At 42.3% G+C, this 20,563-nt stretch overlaps 1 protein-coding gene across 1 annotated transcript in view; it reads left to right on the top strand.

Annotated features, from left to right (window-relative positions):
* Positions 1-20,563, top strand: part of Fmn2 (formin 2) — a 298,401-nt gene that overhangs the window by 39,714 nt on the left and 238,124 nt on the right. Inside the window, exon 3 of the mRNA XM_041643559.1 lies at positions 19,289-19,421. Within this exon, the coding sequence (XP_041499493.1) occupies positions 19,289-19,421 (133 nt within the window). The remainder of the gene's footprint in view (positions 1-19,288; positions 19,422-20,563) is intronic.

The following is a 20,563-nucleotide window of genomic DNA, read 5'->3' as shown; positions in this document are numbered from 1 at the left end:
AAGGCATACTGCTTACTGGCTTACTTCCCATGACTTGCTCAGCCCACCTTTGTATAGAACCCAGGACCAACAGCCCATGGTTGCACAACCCACTCTGTGCTGGGCCCTCCCCCATTGATCACTAAATGAAAAAAATTTCTTACAGCTGGATCTCAAGGAGGCATTTCCTCAGCTGAGGCTCCTTCCTCTGAAGATGCTATAGCTTGTGTCAAGTTGACACACAAAACCACCCAGTAGCCAGGTTGTCCTTGAATTTGCAACAGTCTATGCCCGGCAGCCTCCTCTGAATGTTGGAATTATAGGTTTCAACTGCCACACCTACATTTTATTATATGTTGTCATTTTTCTGCTTTCTCTGAGTTTGAGAAACAGTGGTACTTCTTTTTATCCCTTTCATTTGTTCTGTACCACTCAGTAATGCTCATATGACTACATGCTGTAGTCATTAATATATACATTTTACTTTTGAGATTACCATGTGTAAGAATGTTTTAAGCTAGGTATGATTAGACACAGAAGCAGACGGGGGCTCTGTGAGGAGGAAGGGTAACGAGTGGGAAGAAAGGGTCTACCGAGGAAAAGTGATAAGGGATGGGTTTGAGCAAAGTGCAATGATGTGTAGCTCAGTGATGCAGGCCTGTGTCATAATGAAGCTCCTTATTCTGCATGCTAACTAAACATTTCCTTTTTAAAGCAGGATTGGTTCAAAAGACACATTGGGGATACACTTTTTAAGGCAGTGACAGGCTTTCTTTGTGTTTGCTCATTTGAGAGGACCATGCTGCTCAGATACACACTTTGGCTTCCGGAACTTGTACTTTGAATCACCCATTTGGCATACATACAGTGTGTGGTGGTTCCCTACGGTGATTGTGGGTGGTGGACGCTTATTAAAATGGGTGATTCAGCCCAACTCTTCCGTCATGATTTTCTTCTCCTTTCCTTGCTGGCTATGCCTGAGTATCCATCATTACTGTGTAGGAAGTGTCTTCCTCATGCTTTTCTCTCCAGCAGCAGGATGTGCTACCACTGAGCTTCTTCCACTGAAGGGTAGAATCGGGACACAGTGACTAAGAAGCAACCAACCTGTGAGGCGCTCATAGGCATTCCTTCCTAAGCCTTATTGGACTTTGGAAACCTGGAAGGTTTAGTGTATTTTTTTGTTGTTGTCTAGATGAGGGGATGTTGAAAGTTTTATGCTAAGAGTCAGAGAGAGATAGTGTTTGAGAATTTAGGAACTATCTTATAGACTTTGTCAAGTCACAGTCCTGCTTTGACGTGTATTACACAGACAATACACAGTCTGTAAATGTGGCGTTATTGATTAATAAAACTTCCATTTACAGGTGGGGGTGGAGGCAGGTACCACAGATTGGCTTGCAAGCTGCAATTGGTTTACTCCTGGCGTACTATTAAAAAGGTGAATTTATTCAATGAATTTGACTTTTTTCTAATGAGACATTCACAAAATATTTATTGGATCGAAACTTAGGGCAGTTTGTAAGTGGAGAAACTGCTGTGAGCTTTGCCTTTCCCTTAGACAGGAGTGTTCCCAGTGTCTTTAGAAATATATGGAGATGGATGAAGGACAGGGCGATAAGGTGAGGGGTAGAGGGGACCCACTAGGGAATGTAAGGTTAAGGACAGAGGAGATGAACATTAAAGACTGATAGCATTTCTTTTAGTTCTGAAGAGGCAAAAAAAAAAAAAAGGATGAGCTATAAATGCAGGTGTCCTTTTATAAAAAAGGAAGTTGACCTTGAAGGGAATGGGGGAGCACAAAGAAGGGCACAGATGCAGCCCCTTTGATATTCATGGCTGCCAGCCGGGGAAGGGCTCCCTCACTCCATCCCCTGTGAGTTAGGTGTCTGAGCAGGCTTATAAGAGAGTACCATTTCTATGGAAGCCCTTTGCTTTGGACATAATAAACTTCAGAATGAGACCTGAATAGGATTTAGGAAGATGCTTTGGAGAGGCAGGCAGTGACAGAGATGTCGCTGGCCTTGGCTGATTTGTGTCTGGCAAAGAGGAATCATTCAACTGATCCTGAGTTGACCTTCTACTTTTCTTATAGTTGCAATTGCCAGAGACCTGCTTCAGTGTGTGTGTGGGGTTCAGGTTCCAAAGAGGATGTGTGGAGTTTGCGGGGACCCGGGGAGAAAAGGAGGAAATGGACCCGAACTAATGGTGAATTGGGATGGCTGCCAGCAGCATTTTATTTAGAAAAGATTACAGTTTTTATAAGGTATGGTTGCATATAGGATTAAATGGGAGACAAGGGGCACGTGAGCTAAGGTGTGGCTTGAGGAATCCAGCATTGGCCTTGACAGTAGGCATTAGCCAAGTGTTAAGGGGGGGGGGGGGGGGACAAGTCGCTCTTGCTAGAGATAAGAATGATTGGCTTTACCAGGCAGGAACTTTCGTCCAGCTCTCTGCCTGACCTTTGGAAAAGGACTTCTGAGGAGCAGACACTCTACTACAGTTTTCCCAAAAGGAAGGTCCTGATATCTTCCTCCTTTCCCATTACACCATTCTGATTTCTCTTTGTTTGTTAACTGAACTCTTGCCCTTAATGGCCTCAGGCTCTAGATCTAAATTGTAGGCATTTCATCCTTGGGATCAGGTGTGTCTAGTAAATCTCTAGCTTTCCTGTTCTTGGTGTAATTAGGAGGGTATATTGGAATTCCTGGTTTCACAGTGGGAGGGGGATTTTTTTTTTTTTACAAAGAATTATTTTGTTTAGTAAAGCTACCATTGTTCACATTTTAATACTTTCCCAAAGCCCATGAAAATTTTCCAGAAAGGAAAGGCCTAAATAGTGAGGATCATTAAAATTAAAAGTAAATTGGGCAGTGGTAACCTGCGCCTTTAATCACAGCACTCAGAAGGCAGAGGCAGGCGGTTGTCTGTGAGTTCAAGGCCAGCCTAGTCTACAAAGTGAGTTCCTAGATAGCCAGGGCTGTTACACAGAGACACCCTGTCTTGAAAAACTAATAAACAAACAACAAACAAATAAATAAATGTAAAATGGTACTGAATAAGTGTGTTCTGCAAAGTTGAAATGCTGGAACTTTGTCAAGCAGCAGTGGTCACCATGCGGGCCACGCCATGTAACAAAACACCTGACAAGCAGCAACTTACAGGAAGAATGGCTTCTGCTTGGCTCTGTAGCCCTAGTCACAGCGTGAGTGTACATCCTGGTGGAGGTGTGGGAGGGGCATGGATCACAGGATTGCAAGGCTGATCACTCACCAGGAGGTGGATCAGGAAGCAGCGAGGTTGTGTCTACATTCTACCCTCAGAGGGTGTATTAATTTCTAACCTTGACTCATGTTTTATGCTCTACCGAGTGGGCCAAGTCACCGTCCATTTCTTACTAGGCACTTTTCAGTTTTATATCCATGGCTTAACTCCTGCCAATCTTGTGCTGTCCTGAACTTTACCGCTAGCCCCTGTGCAGATCTTCTATCTTTAAAAGCTTATGAAAGCTACCACGCCTGGCTTTCCTGTAAATGTCTTCTAAGTATTCACTTAATCTTCATAATGAGGGGGCAGTATTCTTTACAGAAGCAATTGAAGTCAGGCTCCTGGCTGCTCTTACTAGAAGTCCACTGTCAGCTCAAATGCACTGAAGGTATTTTTGCAGTTCTGGCCATCTCTTGCCATTCATAGACCTAAACCTGTCCCCCCCCCCTCCCCCCCCCCGCCTCTGGGTGCACATTTGACTTCTGGAACTTGTATTTTGAATCACCTGTTTGGCCCACAGTGTGTGTTGGCTTCCAATTCATGGTGATTGTGGGTGATGAGCACTTATGAAAATGGTGATTCAGCCCAGCTCTTCTGTCACGATTTTCTTTTGCTTTCCTTTTGCTGGATATTGCTGAGTATCCATCCAAATGGCTGCTGGTATCGGCTTTATTTGAGAGCAGTGATTTCTCAGTTAGTGTGTTTTGTTTTTCTCGTGGGTGCTGGGGTTTGAACTCGGGGCTTTCCTCATGTTTAGAATCTGTTGTGCCCCAACCACAGTCTCAGTGCTATGCATCTTTCTGATGTTTATAGGATCCTATAGGCAGAACAGGTGATATGTGACAGCTTCCCAGCTGAATGCTTTGGGGACATTTCTCCTCTGTGCTGCATGCTGACATGAGGGTGCTGTGGCAGAGATATTCCTGGATTTATGTTTGCGTCTTTCCACAAAGTCAGGATTTGCTGAGTAACAATAGTTTCTCAAACCCCGTGTGTTTGCTTGCTCTTTACCTTGTAATCCCTATTTACCCGATTGAGTGACTGTTGGCCATCACAGGTCTTTTCAGTTTAATCTTAATTAATTAATGTTAGCTCTCAGATCACATGCTACGCTTCACACAGTAGCAAGTATTTATAGACTGTCTACAAACAGCCTAAAGATGTTGAGGTATTCAGAGATGCCTTAGTGGAGGCAAAGATAGAGAGCCAGTAAGATGTGGTGAGAGCCATGTGGGCATGAGAAGATATTCAGGGAGACACCTGGATACCTGCTGGGAACCTTCAAAGCTGAGCCAGAATGAAGATTGGTGGAAGGTTAAGTTCGGGGAGAGCTCCTAGGTTCCTTCTGCTCCTGAGGGATAGTCATCTGAATGGATCGAGACCATGTGGAGCTGAAGTCCAGGGGAAGATCCGGAGTCTTGTGCCTCTTAACACTTTGAGACAGTGTGATGGGTGGATGACAGGTTCATCAGTGCCTCTGTGCCCAGTGTGGGAGAGGGACCAGCATCTTTCGTGGCTCTAGTGTGCTTGCTAAGTTTATGGGCCTGGTTTTGCTCCTGTAGTTTTGGTGATTCTTGTGCCCATGTGTTCCCCATTCACTTAAATTTGTAGCTGCTACTTCTCAGTTATGTGTGAGTTCTCAGTGGTGTGAGCTCTCAGTGGTGTGAGCTCTCAGTGGTGTGAGCTCTCAGTCCTCTTTGTGCTTTCTGCTGGGTCAGTGTGGATCACTTACTTGCCCAGTGGAAGTGTAGAGTCTGCTTCAGCATGCACACTCAAACTGGAGTCAGGCGCTGCCTTGTGCTATGAAGTCATTGCATGGGTAAGTCTCAGGCTAAAAGCTCCTGTTTTAAAGTGTAGTGAGACAAATGAATGAAAATGTATAGGGAAACCCATTATTTCCTATGCTAACGTAGAGCAGTAACATAGAGGACCTAAGTTCAGATCCCCAGGACTCACATAGAAAGCTGGGTGTGGCAGTTTGCCTAAAAGCTCAGAATTTGGGGGTAAGGGTGGGACAGTAGAGACAGCCATTCCTGATCCCCAAAGCTTACTGGCTGACCTAGCTGAATCACTGAGACCCAGGTTCAGTGAGAAATGCTGCTTCAAAAATAAAGAAACAAACAAATACATAAAGTAAGGTGAAGTGTGATCGAGTAGACTATGGTCCCCACTCCATGCACAAACATACATACACACTGAAACAATTGTATATAAGCCACAATACAAAGATTAATAATAATAATAAAGTTTGGGCAGTGGTGGTGCACACCTTTAATCTCAAAGTATTAAACCTGAAAGGAAAGGCAGGTGGATCTCTGTGAGTGTTAGGCCAGCCTGCTCTACAGACCAGTTCCAGGACAGCCAAGGCTGTTATAGAGAAACGCTGTCTCAATCCCCATAATAATAATTATAATAATAATTTTAATAATAATAAATGCCATTATTCCACACAGCGTGGAGTAAGTTAGAATAGAGTGCAGCCTGATTTATGCACAAAGTTTTTCTTTTCTTTTTCTTCTTGAAAAAAACTTATGTGCATTGGTGTTTTCCCTGCATGAATGTCTATGTGAGGGTGTCTACAAACCCTCACATATGCCCTATGGGTGCTGAGAATTGAACCCAGGTCCTCTGGATGAGCTGTCAGTGCTTTTAACCACTGAGCCATCTCTCTAGCCCCTGCACAAAGGTTTTTAATCTGTGGTATTGCCAAATTCATACCAGCAGACCTCTCAGGGTACTGAAGGAATTTCCTGTTTTAACTATTTAAAGACATTTGTCTATATAGTAAATGGTTAATTTTTAATTGTGTGGTGGAGATCATAAAATATCAAAATTGAAGAGAAGGTTAGCATATATTTTAGCCCAATTCTCCTAAGCTGTCAAATGAGGACACCCAAAGTTTAAAATGTGGAGTGACTTTCTGTGGTTGAGATGGCTTTCTGAGAGCCAGAATTCTCTGCCCCATAATTCCTTCCATTTGAAACAGATTTGAACTTCTCTCTGTTATCCTGGATTTACAGCCCCTGTGCATTCTTCAAGGGATGCTGGGAGATGAGGATTTCTTTCACAAGCTAACTATGTGACATGATGTAGCTGAGTGTGTCATGTTACGAGTGTTAAGGAAGGGGATAGACACTTTCAAGAAAATATTGGATCCAAAGACGAGAAAGGAGCTAAGAAGGGTGGGGGTTGGGTTTAGACCAATACTGTGAGAAACTGTCATGCAGAACACTTTGCTATGATGAAATGATAACTCAGTGACATCATCAAACTGAGTTTGCGGGAGCAGATGTAGTGTCAAGTGAAGGAGCTTGCAGCTTAGTTCTGTATAAATACTGACTCTTAGGGCAGGAAGCATTTTGTTCTGATGGCATATTGAAGAGGTTACTCCTGTGATAGAAATCCTCACAAGTTGTGAGGCCTGGGGATTCAAGTGACCAAAGCCAAACCCTAAATAGAGCCATGAGCTTTAAGGTGATTCTGGGGCCTGTTTTCATGTTGCCCAGAAGGACAGTTTTAGGGCTGAAGAGGTGGACTTTGGGTTCAGGTGACAGAGTAAACTTTAGGTTCAAGTGACAGAATGGATTTTGGATTCAGGTGAAGGATGGACTTGGGTTCAGGTGAAGGGTGGACTTTGGGTTTAGGTGACGGAGTGGACTTTGAGTTTAGATGATGGAGTGGACTTTGGGTTCAGCTGATGGAGTGGACTTTGTGTTCAGCTGATGGAATGGACTTTGGGTTCAGCTGATGGAGTGGACTTTGGGTTTAGCTGATACAGAAAACTTTGGATGTAGGACAGAGATGCAGAAACAGTTTGAGTTGGAGTGCTGGCTTGGAATACTGCAGTTCAATGTGGCCACTGTTTTCTGATACTGCTCATGAAGCCATTGGGTTGTCCTTGGCATTCTGCTGACTCATCCAAGCTGGTGAGCAGAGGGAATTCTTAATTTTGAAAGTTGCGAATTCACAACCAGATTTTCAGAGTTGGTATTACAATGGAATGAACAGTTCTGAATCTGCTAATCTTTACCAAATATATGTAGTGTTTTGATAATATTTACTGACGATTATCAGACAGAGAAACTTCTGAGCAACTCATGGCCTTAGGATGCTGTGGAAGAAATCATTTCTTTTTAGTATTATAGTTTAAATGCTATAATATTACTGTAATATGAAGTGATTTTCAATTCATAGTAGCAGAAGCCATGCTATGTGTTGGAGCAGAAATACTGAGCTGCCAACTTTGTAAATACCACAGCTGCAGCTTATCTCGCTACTGAAAGATGTGCTTCTGGACTGGGATATAGCTCAGTGGTAGAGCCCTTGTTTGTGTCTATGGCCTTGGGCACAATCTTTAGCACTGTCAAAGGGGGAGAAAGAAGAGCTTTGGAAACCCAGGCCCTGTGGGTGTTTGAGGGGCTATTCTCCCTTTCAACTGTGAATTGTGAAAGTGAGGTACAGTGGTCTTCAGGTGTTGCCTTTTAGGTTTGCTTTTGTTTTGCCTAGGATTGGGGTCTAACCTGGGGTTCTATGTGTGCTGACAAGCTCACGGCCACTGACCTAGTTCCTTAGGCCAGGGTAATTTCCAAAGAACATATTATTTGTTATTTAGTAATTAAAATTACTCTCTTTTTTAAAAAAATATTTATTTTTTTTATTATGTATCCAGTGTTCTGCCTGCACACCAGAAAGCACCGCATCCTGTTATAGATGGTTGTGAGCTACCATGTGGTTGCTGGGGATTGAACTCAGGACCTCTGAAAGAGCAACCAGTGCTCTTAACCTCTGAGCCGTCTCTCAGTAGTCCCTAAAACTACTCTTAATTTAAACTGTTTTGACAAATTTATTTATGCACTTCTGAATTGCTGGATACCCATTTGATTTGGCTATGATGCTAATTTCATTGACAAGTCCTGGTGGGTATGCCCTGGAAGAGATTATCTCATAAGAGTGGAGTTTGGAATTCCTTTGCAGATGTCATGGTGGTGGGTGGTACTTACTCGGTGAGGTGGAAGGTGTGTAGTTGGTTTGCGTGGTGAATGCAGATGAATGTGGGTGTGTTCAGTGCAGTTGGCAAACATGAGTGAAACAGTGGAAACACAACTTTTCATTCCTTGTTTCTTTTGGTCATGAACCTTAGCACTTACAGACCACAAATATTTTTACTGCACTTTGATTAGTTGATTGCAACTTAATTTTAACCTAACTTCATCCTTGGGTGTGACAAACTGAGACTTTCCCAGAGTCACATAGTTTTAGAAGTGGCAGACATCTAGTATCAGCCCCAAGGGTGTCACCCTCCACATTTACTCTCTACAACCAGACACGGTTCCCTCCCCTGCCAGTCCTCTTTTGTCTATTACCTCTGTCTTGGGACAGCACCTACACAATAGTCTCTAGTTAGTTTCCAGGCTGCTACTCTTGTTCTCTCCAACTCCTTCATTATAAAATAATATTCTCTCCCTTTCTCTCTCCTCTCCCTCCCCACCTCAGTGGTCCTGTGCCACCGACATGCATCTATACCTCCAAACGATTAATTTTTAAAACAAATAAACCTTGTTGGGTCTTGTTTCCCATGGTGGGGATATTTTAGTTGTAGAATAACAAAGCTTTCTCTGTGACCCCCAATGGCTCTTTAGCTGCCCCTTTGCCCGCACCCCCTCATCCTACTCTCTGTGCTTCTGGGAGCTTTCTCAAGTGCTGATTATTAGGCTCCACTCTCGGAAAACAACAACAACAAACACAAAATCTGGAACAGCTCTGAGAATGGCTCTGAGAGCATGGGTATTTGATCACCTGGGTTTGGGAAAACTGTGCCCCAGAAACAGTGGGTCTGGTAGATACAAGTTGTTATTTAGACCTGTGAGCCATTCTTGGCCTTTTTCCTTTTAACTCAAAGGAGGCCTTTCCTTTGAATTCTCAAGGGTTATGTTCAGATGATGAGAGATGCCGAGCTAGGATTTAGTCTAATGATGGAACATTTCCCCTGAATTGCTCATTAATTTTGGTTAACTTCTTGTGTATAATTGAGAGACTTCTCAGCAGAGTGGATGGGAGTGAAAGAGAGGAAAAAGAAAAAGGGGAGAAAAGGGGGGAGGAGAGGGCAGAGGACAGGGATGAGGGAGAACTCTTGGCGGGGGGGTCAAATCTCAGTGGAATTAATACTACCTTTCATGAATCTTAAGAGCATTCTATTTAATTCTTTCATTTTCCTTTTCTTTTTTAACCCATGTTATTCCTTCTTTGAGACAAGGTCTCATGTAGTCCAGGCTAGCCTGTAACTTGCTATGTATCTAAGGATAACCTTGAACTCCGGATCCTGCTGCCTTTGCCTCCTGAGTGCTGGGATGGCAGGCATGGGCTACCCTGCCTCCTTTATGTGCTGCTAGAGGGCAGACTCAGGGCTTTGAGCACACTCGATAAGCTCTCTCTCCTGAGAGACATTCCATGCCGCTTCCGGTTTTCTTATTTGGGAAACAACAAGCAAAAACAACTTGAAGTATATGAAATGTAGATATTCAAACATGAAACTGTAACTGTTTTTACCCTGTCTGTTTCAAAATAGAAAAGACCAGATTTCACCCTGATCAACATGTACTGTGCATATATGGTAACCATGAACCAGAAAGACCAGATTTCATTCTGGTCAACATGTACTGTGCACATAGGGTAACCATGAACCAGAAAGACCAGATTTCATCCTGCTCAACTTGTACTGTGCACATAGGGTTAACCCATGAATATTCTCTTACTTTTGCTTTCTTTCTATCTGTTTTGGCTGGTCACTTTGAGATGTCCTTTTGAAATACAAAGTATTGCAAAGAATAAATGCTGGGGATATAAAAATGTTAATAAAATAATCATTTGTCTATTAAACATTCAAAAATTCTGGAAAAATATTAAAAACCTTTGCAATAACCTTGTCTATAGGATATATATTCTAGATTAGGAATTTTATGTGAGGCTAGAGAGATGTCTCAGAGGTTAAGAGCACTGACTGCTTTTCCAGAGGTCCTGAGTTCAACCACATGGTTGCTCACAACCTCTGTAATAGGATCTGACTGCCTCTTCTTGTGTACATGAAGATAGACCACACAAAAACATAAATAAATCTTTAAAAAATATTGGGATCTCACCAAGGCCAGCTGGCCTAGGTCTGAAAAAGCATGGGATAAATCCGGACTAGCTGAACATAGCGGACAATGAGGAATACTGAGCATTCAAGAACAATTGCAGTGGGTTTTTGATCCTACTGCACGTACTGGCTTTGTGGGAGCCTAGGCAGTTTGGATGCTCACCTTATGAGACCTGGATAGAGGTGGGCAGTCCTTGGGCTTCCCACAGGTCAGGGAACCCTGATTGCTCTTCGAGCAGATGAGGGAGGGGGACTTGATCGGGGGAGGGGGAGGGAAATGGGAAGCAGTTGCGCTGAAGCAGAAATCCTTAATAAATAATTAAATTTAAACAAAAAAATAAAATAAAATAAAATTTATACAATGCTTATGTATATGTAACTATACATAATCTTTAAAATCTTTTATCATTCATACTAAGCGTGATTTGGTTTGAAATGATTCAATTATACCCGTGAGTATGCATAAAATAAGAAAGAGACTATTAATGTTAATTATTTCATTTCTTTATTCAGTTCATCGTATCAAATCACATTGTTTTATTGCAGTGCTCATTCCTGTATCTCTGATTGTGCTGAAGAAAGTTTTAAATTGAAAGGAGTTTTCTTGGCTGATCTCTGAGCTCTCCAATGTGGCAACGGAGGTGCTAAATTTTAGTCAAAAATAGTGCTGCTTGCTCTTCATTTTGGAGATTTCCTCATCCCTAAATAGGGAGTCAGTGTTTCTAGCCTCAACTCTGCCCTCTACTGGTCATTTTATATTCTGCAAGGGGACTATTAAGTTCATTTCTAAATTACAAAGTTGTTGGAAGACAAATAAAAATTCTTTACCGTGAAATTTACTAGAAAATTATAGTTTTTATTTTTAAATAAAATGCTTAGATACTTTGTAAAATTAGAGAGAGAGGAAATGTTATATATTTCCCGAGCACTTGCTGTTTACCCTGTACAGAAGGAAAAAAAAGCAAGGCTATTGTTAAGGTTACAGCAATGCTAGGAAAAACAATTTGAATGCTTGTAAATGTTGAAAAAGTAGTCTTTGTCCCTTCTGAGGGGGTCACTCTACCAGCATCCCTTCGTTTGTTCATTTAACAACCCCCCCCCACTCAAAGGAGACAAGTTTTTAATCAAGTTGAATTTGCTACAGTATTGACTCAGACTTTGTAACTTTTCCCCTTTAAGGAACTATAGGGTGGTATAACAGGTGATATCAAGACATAAAAGAAAGGTCTCCAATGTTCTCAGAGTAGGCTACCAGGAGAGCTTGGAGGCACATCCCCTAAACGTAGTCAACAGCAGTATACCTGGGCTCTGCGCTGGTCTCTTCCATACCCAGGGATAACAGGAGCACTGAGGAAACCAGACCTCGGCCCCTCCCATACCCTCAGCTGTCACAAAGAAATTATCAACAAGCCTGAGGGTAGTTCGACAAAGTTAAGGTCAAGCAAGATACAAAAGGGAGGCACATCTTGTTTCCAGTCTTGCTGGGTCAGGATTTAACTAGGGTTACACTGACATTTAATGGTAATTTCACAATGAAGTACAGCAAGGGTGTGGGGTTCCATGATAGGATTTTTGTTTGCTTGGGTATTGTTTTCTTGAGTCTTGCTGCTCAGGCTGGCCTGAAACTCAGTACCTTGGTCCCCTGCCTCACCTTCCTGAATGTTGTAGAGCAGAGAGAATTCATCACGGCTCTTTTAAAACTCTTTTGCTAATACCATTATATCACTGGTGAAAGTCAAGCGAACCTTCATCTTAGATGCCTCTTTTAGTGCCTGTAGTAACCATTTCTGGAACTCTTACGCTGAGATGAGATTTACCTATGTCATCGGGCTTTGCAGCACCCTTGGAGGTATTGCTGGGTTTGTTTTAACTGGGAGGAGACTGCTCATAATTATTAGCAGAGAAATGATTGGATCTTGGGCTGTTAAACTCTACAATGCCTGTTTTGCAGGACTCCTTGAGAGTCTTTTAGGATAATTGTTACGGGCTGTGCATACCAATGTGTAAGGGTTTTAGAAGTCTGTCCAAAGGCCCAGGGACAAGTTCTAAGAGGAGCCTATTTTTGTAGCTTTGGAAAGAAGTATAAGGTTAAAAACAAAAACAAAAAAAGAAAAAAAAACATGTTTTCACTAACTATGCACCCCATGGAAGGATATGCATGGATGCTACAACTTGGTACCCTGTTTTCAGTTGTTGATTTAGAAAGAACTTGTTCTTGCATGTTGTGGTGATGGGGGTGTGTGTCTTGTTTTTAATCTGTGGTGATAACAGTAGTCATTCGGTGCTAGGTTTCTCCCAACCTTTGAGATCATCCCTGATCTAAGCGCACTCCCTGGAGTCTGCTCTATAAGTAGCAGAGTTCTCACCCATCCTCATCTAGTTTCAGCCTGCTTCCTGAGCTGTAAATAGTCACTGACAAGCTTTAATGCTAAGTTTTAATTTTAGTTTTGTGGGGTTTTTTTTTTACCCCCTGTGAAGAGACCCAGCAGTTAGCGCTAACGTATGCAGGACTTCTGTTTCCTACATAGTTCAGCTCACACCTTTGAGAAATGTCAGCTCTGGAGTGCCAAGGGCCGGAGTCTCAGAAAACCGTGAATGCAGTTTCCTATGGGGTTTTCTTTTTGTTTAAGGAAACTGTTGCAGGCATTGAGACATCCCTCACTTTTGTAAGGACCTTGAGGACAGAAGGAAGACCGTCTCTGTTAACTGGAGCTTTTAGGGTACAGCTTAGACCATGATGCCATCATACAGGAGATTGAGTCAGTTGCCACATTTCCTGAATGTGGCCCCACTGGGAAAAGGTAAACTAACAGGGACTAGTCACCCCTCACCCCAAATCCGTCTTCATCCTTGATGTACTAGCTTAGGTTTAAATAGAAGGCATTATAGATGCATAAATAACCACCCTAGTCAAGGTATGGTTCAGACTTCATCGGCTTAGCCAGCCTCTCTTGTAAGTTGGTCTAACAATTCAGAAATTTGTGAAATCTCTCATTGGGAGACATCCCCGCCCCCATGGCACCTGGGATTCATGTTTTTTCCTTCTTTCAGCATGAGACTCTTGGGAAAATTCTAGCTCCTTGTTGTTCATTGTTTCTGCAGTCTGGTAACTGGAGGAAGGTTCCAGCTCCATGTGCACATTTCCTGACTTTTGTTTCTTCCCTTCTGCAAACGGTGACATCATTGAGAGCAAGATGGAGACAGACTGAGAATTCATCTCTCCAGTTTGGGCTGAAACAGTTCATAAGTTTATCTTTCCTGTTTCTCTGTGAGCGCCACTCTCTTTTAATGCTGGCAAGAGTTTAGAACCGGAGCCAGATCGTACTGTCCAGGCTCTGGTCATATGACACGATGTCTATGTCATGAGTCATGCTCTCGTTGTGTTACTCAAGATCTCTCAGAACTCCGGGTGCTGATGGGACCTATTGTTTTCACCAAAAAGCTTCTTGGTTTGAGATTCATGTGCTTTCTATTAATTATGACGAAGCTAATAAGTAAAAGACAAAGAGGCTACAGTACAAATGCATTTCTACTGGGCCTGCCCATTTAAGAAAGATGCATAGTTGGGGTCTTGGGAGAGCTTCTGCTCCAGGGACTGAGAGGCGAGAGACAGTTCTCACAGTGGAATAACAGGGCAGGTGTTCTGCAGTGCTGCCTGAGGTGACTGGGAAGGAGTATGATCCTTTGCACCTGCACTTCCTGGTCACGTGGGAGCCTGGAAGAGGATGGTACTTTCCTGGCTACTATGATAAAATAGCAGACAAAGGCAACCCAGGGAGGAGTTAGTTTAGGAGCAGGGTCTGAGTAAACTTGTCATTGTGGGAAAGCCATGGTGACAGGAGCATGAAGTAGCTGGTCACATTGCCCTCAGCTGCTGAGCAGCGAGTGGTGAATACTGGTTCTGGGGTCGCTCTTACCTCTTTTATTCCGCTTACCTTCCTCCCTGTGGCATGATGATGTCAACATTCAGGGCGTGTCTCCACCTTAATTAACTTGATCTAGAAACTCCACTAGTGATTTGCTCAGAGGTGTGTTCCTGTGGAATCCCTTCCCATTGACCCTGACTGTTCGCCTTCACAGCAAGGTCAAAAGGCAAGTTGTCTGGGGAAGGAAAACAAACTTCTATGATTGAAAGTTTCTGTCTATGTGTATTGCCAGTGTCTCTGTGTGCGTATGCCATGTGAGGTGCCTGTAGAGACAAGGGAATTGGAACGCGTGGAGCTGCAGTTACACGTGGTTAGGAGCCACTCAGCATGAATTCTAGGAACCAGACCCATGTCTTCTGGGTGATCAATAAGCACTCTGAAAAGTCAAACCATCTCTCTATCCCTGAGAATATTTATATAGGGGCACTGGGCTCTGGATGATCTTGGTGCCTTCAGGAAATGTTGAAGCATCTTGGTGGCAGATGCAGAGTGACTGCAGAGGGTGGAGGAAAGGAATGGGTAGATGGCACCATAGGGAGGTTCTTCATAGGCACACCAACCATCACAGTTCCATCTCGGAACATTTGGAGAGCTTCAAGCCTTATGGTAGCATCTCGGAACATTTGGAGAGCTTCAAGCCTCATGGTAGCAGATGCAGGTGTACCTATTTTTGCTGTTTGTGAAAACTGCTTCCCATCGGACATAAGGAATGCTCCAGCATTCGGGTGACCGTGGATGAATCTGCACTTGGTGTGAGAGTGTAAAGCCACTGGGATGAATGGGAAGTGAGTTCTAGTGCTATATCTAACATGCAAAACATCGTTCTTGGTGGTGTGCTGAGAATGTGAGGTACTGACCTATCAAAGGTCGTGGTTTCTAGTTTGGAAGACCGGATGGGCAATAGTTTATATGTAAGAATTCTCCATAATTCATATTCTTAATTTGTTGACCTATACTTTGTAATTAATTAGTACATTTAAAAATCCTCAAAGCTGAGCCTAGAAAGGCAGAGGGCAACAGTGGTCAAGAGTTCCTGCTGCTCGTGCAGACAACCCGAGTTCAGCTGGTAGCACAGAAGCCACAGTCAGCTGTAACTCCAGTCCTAAGGGATCTGACTCCTCCCCCTGAACTCTGCAGGCACAACACTTCCATGCACAGACATAAACACACACACATGCAAACACACAAACAAAAGCAAATAAAGTCTTTTCAAAAGATCAGTAGCATAATAAACCTCAAAGCTGGCTGCATGGTTACTGATGTATCAATCCCAATTAGATGCCTTGACTTTAACTAGTGGCTGAAATTGGGCTTCTAAAAGAATGTGTGTGCAGCTGAGAGGAGACTCACACAGAATGAAATATTGAGGCATGTCAAAACTTGCCTTCAAACACTTCTAAATTTGGAAAAAAATTATTTTAGGCTACTTAAAAATAAAAAACGATGACCTGTTCGAAGCTGTGAGCACCTGCAAGGCAGTTTCTCCCAAGTTGCCCATCATGCATTTCCAGAGGATGAGGGAGGAGGTGACGCTGCATCAGGAAGATTTTTCTGCAGTGATGTAGGAGACAGTGATGCTGGTGTTAGTCTCTGAAACAGGCAACATCTTTGCTTCGTGGGAGGGATTTTTAGTTAATTGGGACAAAGCTGCAAGACCAGAGATAGGATGGTAGAGAATGCAAGGGACTCAGTGATGGTCAGTCTTCCTGTAAAGGAAGGCTTGCCTCTCAGGGTTTGTCTGCAGAGAAGATAAAACAATTTATTTTGAGCAGCAATTTGGAGCTTATCCATCTGCTGAGTAGTTGGAATTGTAGAGGCAGTGAGATATACTAGGATAATACATACATTAACTGCCTAAATGACAGGAAAAACATGAGAAAAATGAGGGCTTATGCCTCCTAGGAAAATGTTCTACTAATGAACCACCTATCCAGCCCTTCAAAATTAATTTAGTTTTGGGGCAGGAGAGATGCCTCAATCCTTGAGAGTGCTTATTGTATTACCATAGTTCCTGAATTTGCTTCTTAGCACCCACTTCAGGCTGTGCATACACATACACAGATTTATACACACATATTTAAAAAAAGAAAAGAAAAATTTAAAATTCAGTTTTAGGTAGGTGGCATTTTCCCGTTCTGGGAGCTGCTTCCAAATTACCACCTTGTATTTAATTGTAAATGTTCAACCAATAGCTCAGACTTATTACTAAATAGCTCCTATATTTTAAATTAATCCATATTCCTTATTTATGCTCTGCCACATGGTGGTATCTTTATTAGCATGACACGTCCCTCTTGCTTCTCTGTGACACCTCTTGACCTCCGACTACACCCTTCTTTTCTCCTGTATCTTCACTTAGGTCACCTGCCTATACTTTTTGCCTCCCTATAGGCCAATCCGCTTTTTGTTTTGTTTTTGTTTTTTCGAGACGGGGTTTCTCTGTAGCTTTGGAACCTGTCCTGGAACTCACTCTGTAGACCAGGTTGGCCTCAAATTCACAAAAACCCACCTGCCTCTTCCTAGAGTGCTGGGATTAAAGATGTGCACCACCCCTGCCTGGCTTGGCCAATCAGCTTTTATTAGTAATGAGAGTAAAAATATTCATACTGTATGAAAGGATTGCTCCACAATTATATTACTTAATTGACTAAAGAGCATTTTTATTCTCTACAGTGAAAATGCATTTTTTCTGAAGCAATAGGTATAAGTATAGCCTACAATATCATGCCCCAGTTATACCGTAGAAAAGAGTTGTTTACGTTTGCTTTTCTCCTGAGAACTAACATTGTATGTGGGCTCATAAATCCATTGCAAGGACTTCATGTTCTTAGTAACTGTTATTAGGCAAGTAACTCCTTTGAAATGCCATTCAGAAATCAGCTTTGTCTGTGGCTATATGCCAAATCATGGTGCTTTATTTTCACTTCTCTTCAAAATATTGTAGTGGGAAACTCCCAAACTTCAAATCAGATTGGTGTGAAGGTAAGGTACGAATAATCAGAAAATGAGTATACTTACATCTGTGTTTGGCATTATTTATCAAGCCCGTGCAGTATCAAGGTAGCTTGAGGCACAGACCTTATTTCCGTTTTACAGAGGGCTCAGCCATGAAGGTGTGGACTGCACAAGCAGAAAGGCCTGAATTTGGGTAACAGACAGCTATGTGAAAAGCGAGGGGTGGCAGTGTGAGCCTGTAACCCTAGAGCTACAGTGGCTTCCCAGGGCAATCTAGCCCAGTCAGCATGCTTCAGCTTCAGAGAGAGAGTCTGCCTCAACAGTGTATGAAGAAAGCAGTATATGAAGGCACTTGACATTGACCTCTGATCTCCACATGCATGTGTACACCTGTGGGCATGCACTTACATGCACACACACACACACACACACTATTGTCATCATCATCATCATCATCATCTTCCTTCTCTGCCCCAGTCTGATCCACCTACTCGAACCTTTTTAGGTCCCCGTCAAACCCTACCAGGGGGCATTGTGACCCAGAATACTCATCCTGTGTTCAGTGCCCGTATGAGCAATTCTTACTTTCTACACCCCTAATGTTGCTGTATCCTTTGTCACCTACAACCTCAGGTGACTGGTCACCATTTTGTTCATTCTCTTTGGTCCATATATTTCCTATCTCCACGAGCTGCACTTCTGCGCAGACTCTTATTCCTGGAATATGTAGCATTCTTTTCCATGATGTCCTAATCTGGTTTGGCTGATCCTGGACTTGAGCTAGAAAACATTGCTCTTTGGCTTTTGTTCTCTTGGTAGGAATTAAGGAGAATTTATTGGTTCTTTAAGCATTTGGTAGATTTCAGTAGTGAAGTCATGAGGTCCTGGGCTTTTCTTTGTTGGAATTTATTTATTTTCAGTATCCATCGTTGGCTAGTGAAGGTTATCTACCCCTTTGTGGTCAGTGTTCACAGTTATTTTTGTTTTTTCTCAGCTACAAAATTTCTTGGCCCATTCTCACCAATAACATCCAATGATTCCTTGTAATGCCCATGCTGTTGGGTATAGTTCCTGTTCCAACTCTCATTTTGCTTGTGCATGCAATGTATAGCTCGTGTGCATCCTAAAGGGACTGGCCTTATTCTGAAGTCCTGATGATCAACTCTGAGTTATAGGTCCCCAAGGGAGCCATCTGGTTTGCCTTCTGGCATGAGGTACACCCAGGAACCTTCTAATTTTGTATGCTTTATCTTGACTACAGCTAGCAAAGCATTCCTTTGCCATAAGAGCCCTATATAATCTTGCTCTTGCCAGGTTCATTGACTTCTTCATGCCGTTTCTTTCAACTTCCAATCTAGGTCTCAACATAAGCATCTCTTATTGTCCTTGTGGTGTCCATGTAGAGACTATCCTCTAACTTTCCTGCAAATATTTAAACAAGTTTTTTAAGCTCTACATTTTTAAACAAGTTTTTAATGGGACATCATCCCAGTGTGACCAAACATGCTGGTAGTTCCCACTGATGGGGAAACTGAGAAGAATAATCACTTGAACCCTGGAGTTCAATGCTAGCTTGGTAGATAGTGAGAGAGGACCTCCCTGAGAACCCAAAACCAAAGCAAGCCAAATTCACACCAACAAAGCTAAAGAGACACCATATTTAGATGGGTTAAAGACCCATTTTTAGGAAGTTGTATAACTTTGCATCTGGAGTGTCTCATGGCAGGACCATGTAATATTTCTTCTTCCAAAGAGAGACACTTAGGTTTTACAATAATAATAATAATAATAATAATAATAATAATAATAATGTTGTTGTTGATGATGATGATGATGATAATTGGGGCAGATTGAGAGAAGTGGTGTCTTAATGGTTCTATATTGTACAATGTAATATGCTGTTTGAATGCTTTAGATGTGTCTGCATATCTGCATGTATTTGAGGGTTTTTTACATTTTGTAATGTATTAGCCATTTATTTTTCATGATTGAATTGATTTCCATTTAAATACCTTTTTAAATGCAGCAAGACCAGCTTTACACCTGGGCTGCAGTTAGTCAACCCACACATTCCATGGACTACAACGAAGGGCGGTTTCCCAGGAGAGAACCATCCAGGCTTCCTGATGAAGAACACAGCCCCAAGGATGTTGATTCAGGTAGGATATGGACAGCCAGCTTTACGGAATTATGTGATGGAATGTGTAATTGCAACACTTGCTTGGGAGTGAGTCTCTAGTCTCTTGCAGGTATTTTTTTAAAAACATATCTCCTGCAGGCAACCCATTAAAATCATTGGGAAGGCCGTGTCCAAAGCTGCTGGGCTAGAATATAGAGAAGTAGTAGATGCACTGGGATTTTCCAGTCATTTCTTCTTTTATTGAAGTTTAAGAACCATTGTCAAAAGACACCCACCCACCCACCAGGTTGAAACCCTACATCCTATTTGGGCTAAGAGACCCTCAGGGGATATTTTTCTCTATTATCTCTGGATTTCCTTGCTTAACATTTTCTTTGTATGTCTAAACATTCTTTTCTTTACCTATAAAGAAAACTGGGAAAGGAAAAATAGTGATGTAAATTACTTAAATCTCACTTTAAAATAATCATAGAATATTCCAATGTAACCCATATTTCCCTGAAAAATTATTATTTTTTTCTTTTCCTTTTGTTGTCTTAAACAATTTTGTGTTCTTGGCTGGGAAGATAATATGAGACTAGCCTCAGAGTTATTTGGAGAAATTCAGTAGAATGATGGCTTCTTAATAGATTCCAGACTTGGTAAACTGAGCAGAAGTAAGCACCATCTTCTTGGTATAGAAATGAAGACTAAACGGAACAGCATTGATTCTACCCGCAGATCTTTCCACATCAGGTTTTCATGAGCGATGCCATGGGTTTCAGAGCTTAGGTCTTGACCACCAGCACTGGCTCAGTGAAGGAGAGATGGCCGAAGAAGTTGAATCTCGGCTTGTTGTGAAAGGGCAAAATATAAGACTATGAACCTTGGGCTCTGCGTTACATCAGCTTTGTGACATTAGGCAAATTTCCAAACTGCTGTATGCATTTCCTCATCTATGAAATGTTAATGAGAATAGCATTCGCTGTGCAGCATGATTCGGAGGACTGCATGAGCTCATGTAAAGCATTAGAGTACAGGATCGAGTGCCTGGGCCAATGGAAGTGCTCAGCCTTGTTGCTATAATTATCATTAAAGTTATTTCATGATATTATCTTCCTCATATCTTCCCTTGAAAACCAACAATGACTCTCTCAATGGTTTGCCAGGCTTCTGTCCACA

The sequence above is a fragment of the Microtus oregoni genome, unplaced genomic scaffold, assembly GCF_018167655.1.
Source record: "Microtus oregoni isolate MIOR12 unplaced genomic scaffold, Mior012 000086F_ref0000336, whole genome shotgun sequence".
Lineage (NCBI taxonomy): Eukaryota > Metazoa > Chordata > Mammalia > Rodentia > Cricetidae > Microtus > Microtus oregoni.
This window is presented reverse-complemented; position numbering and strand designations above follow the sequence as displayed.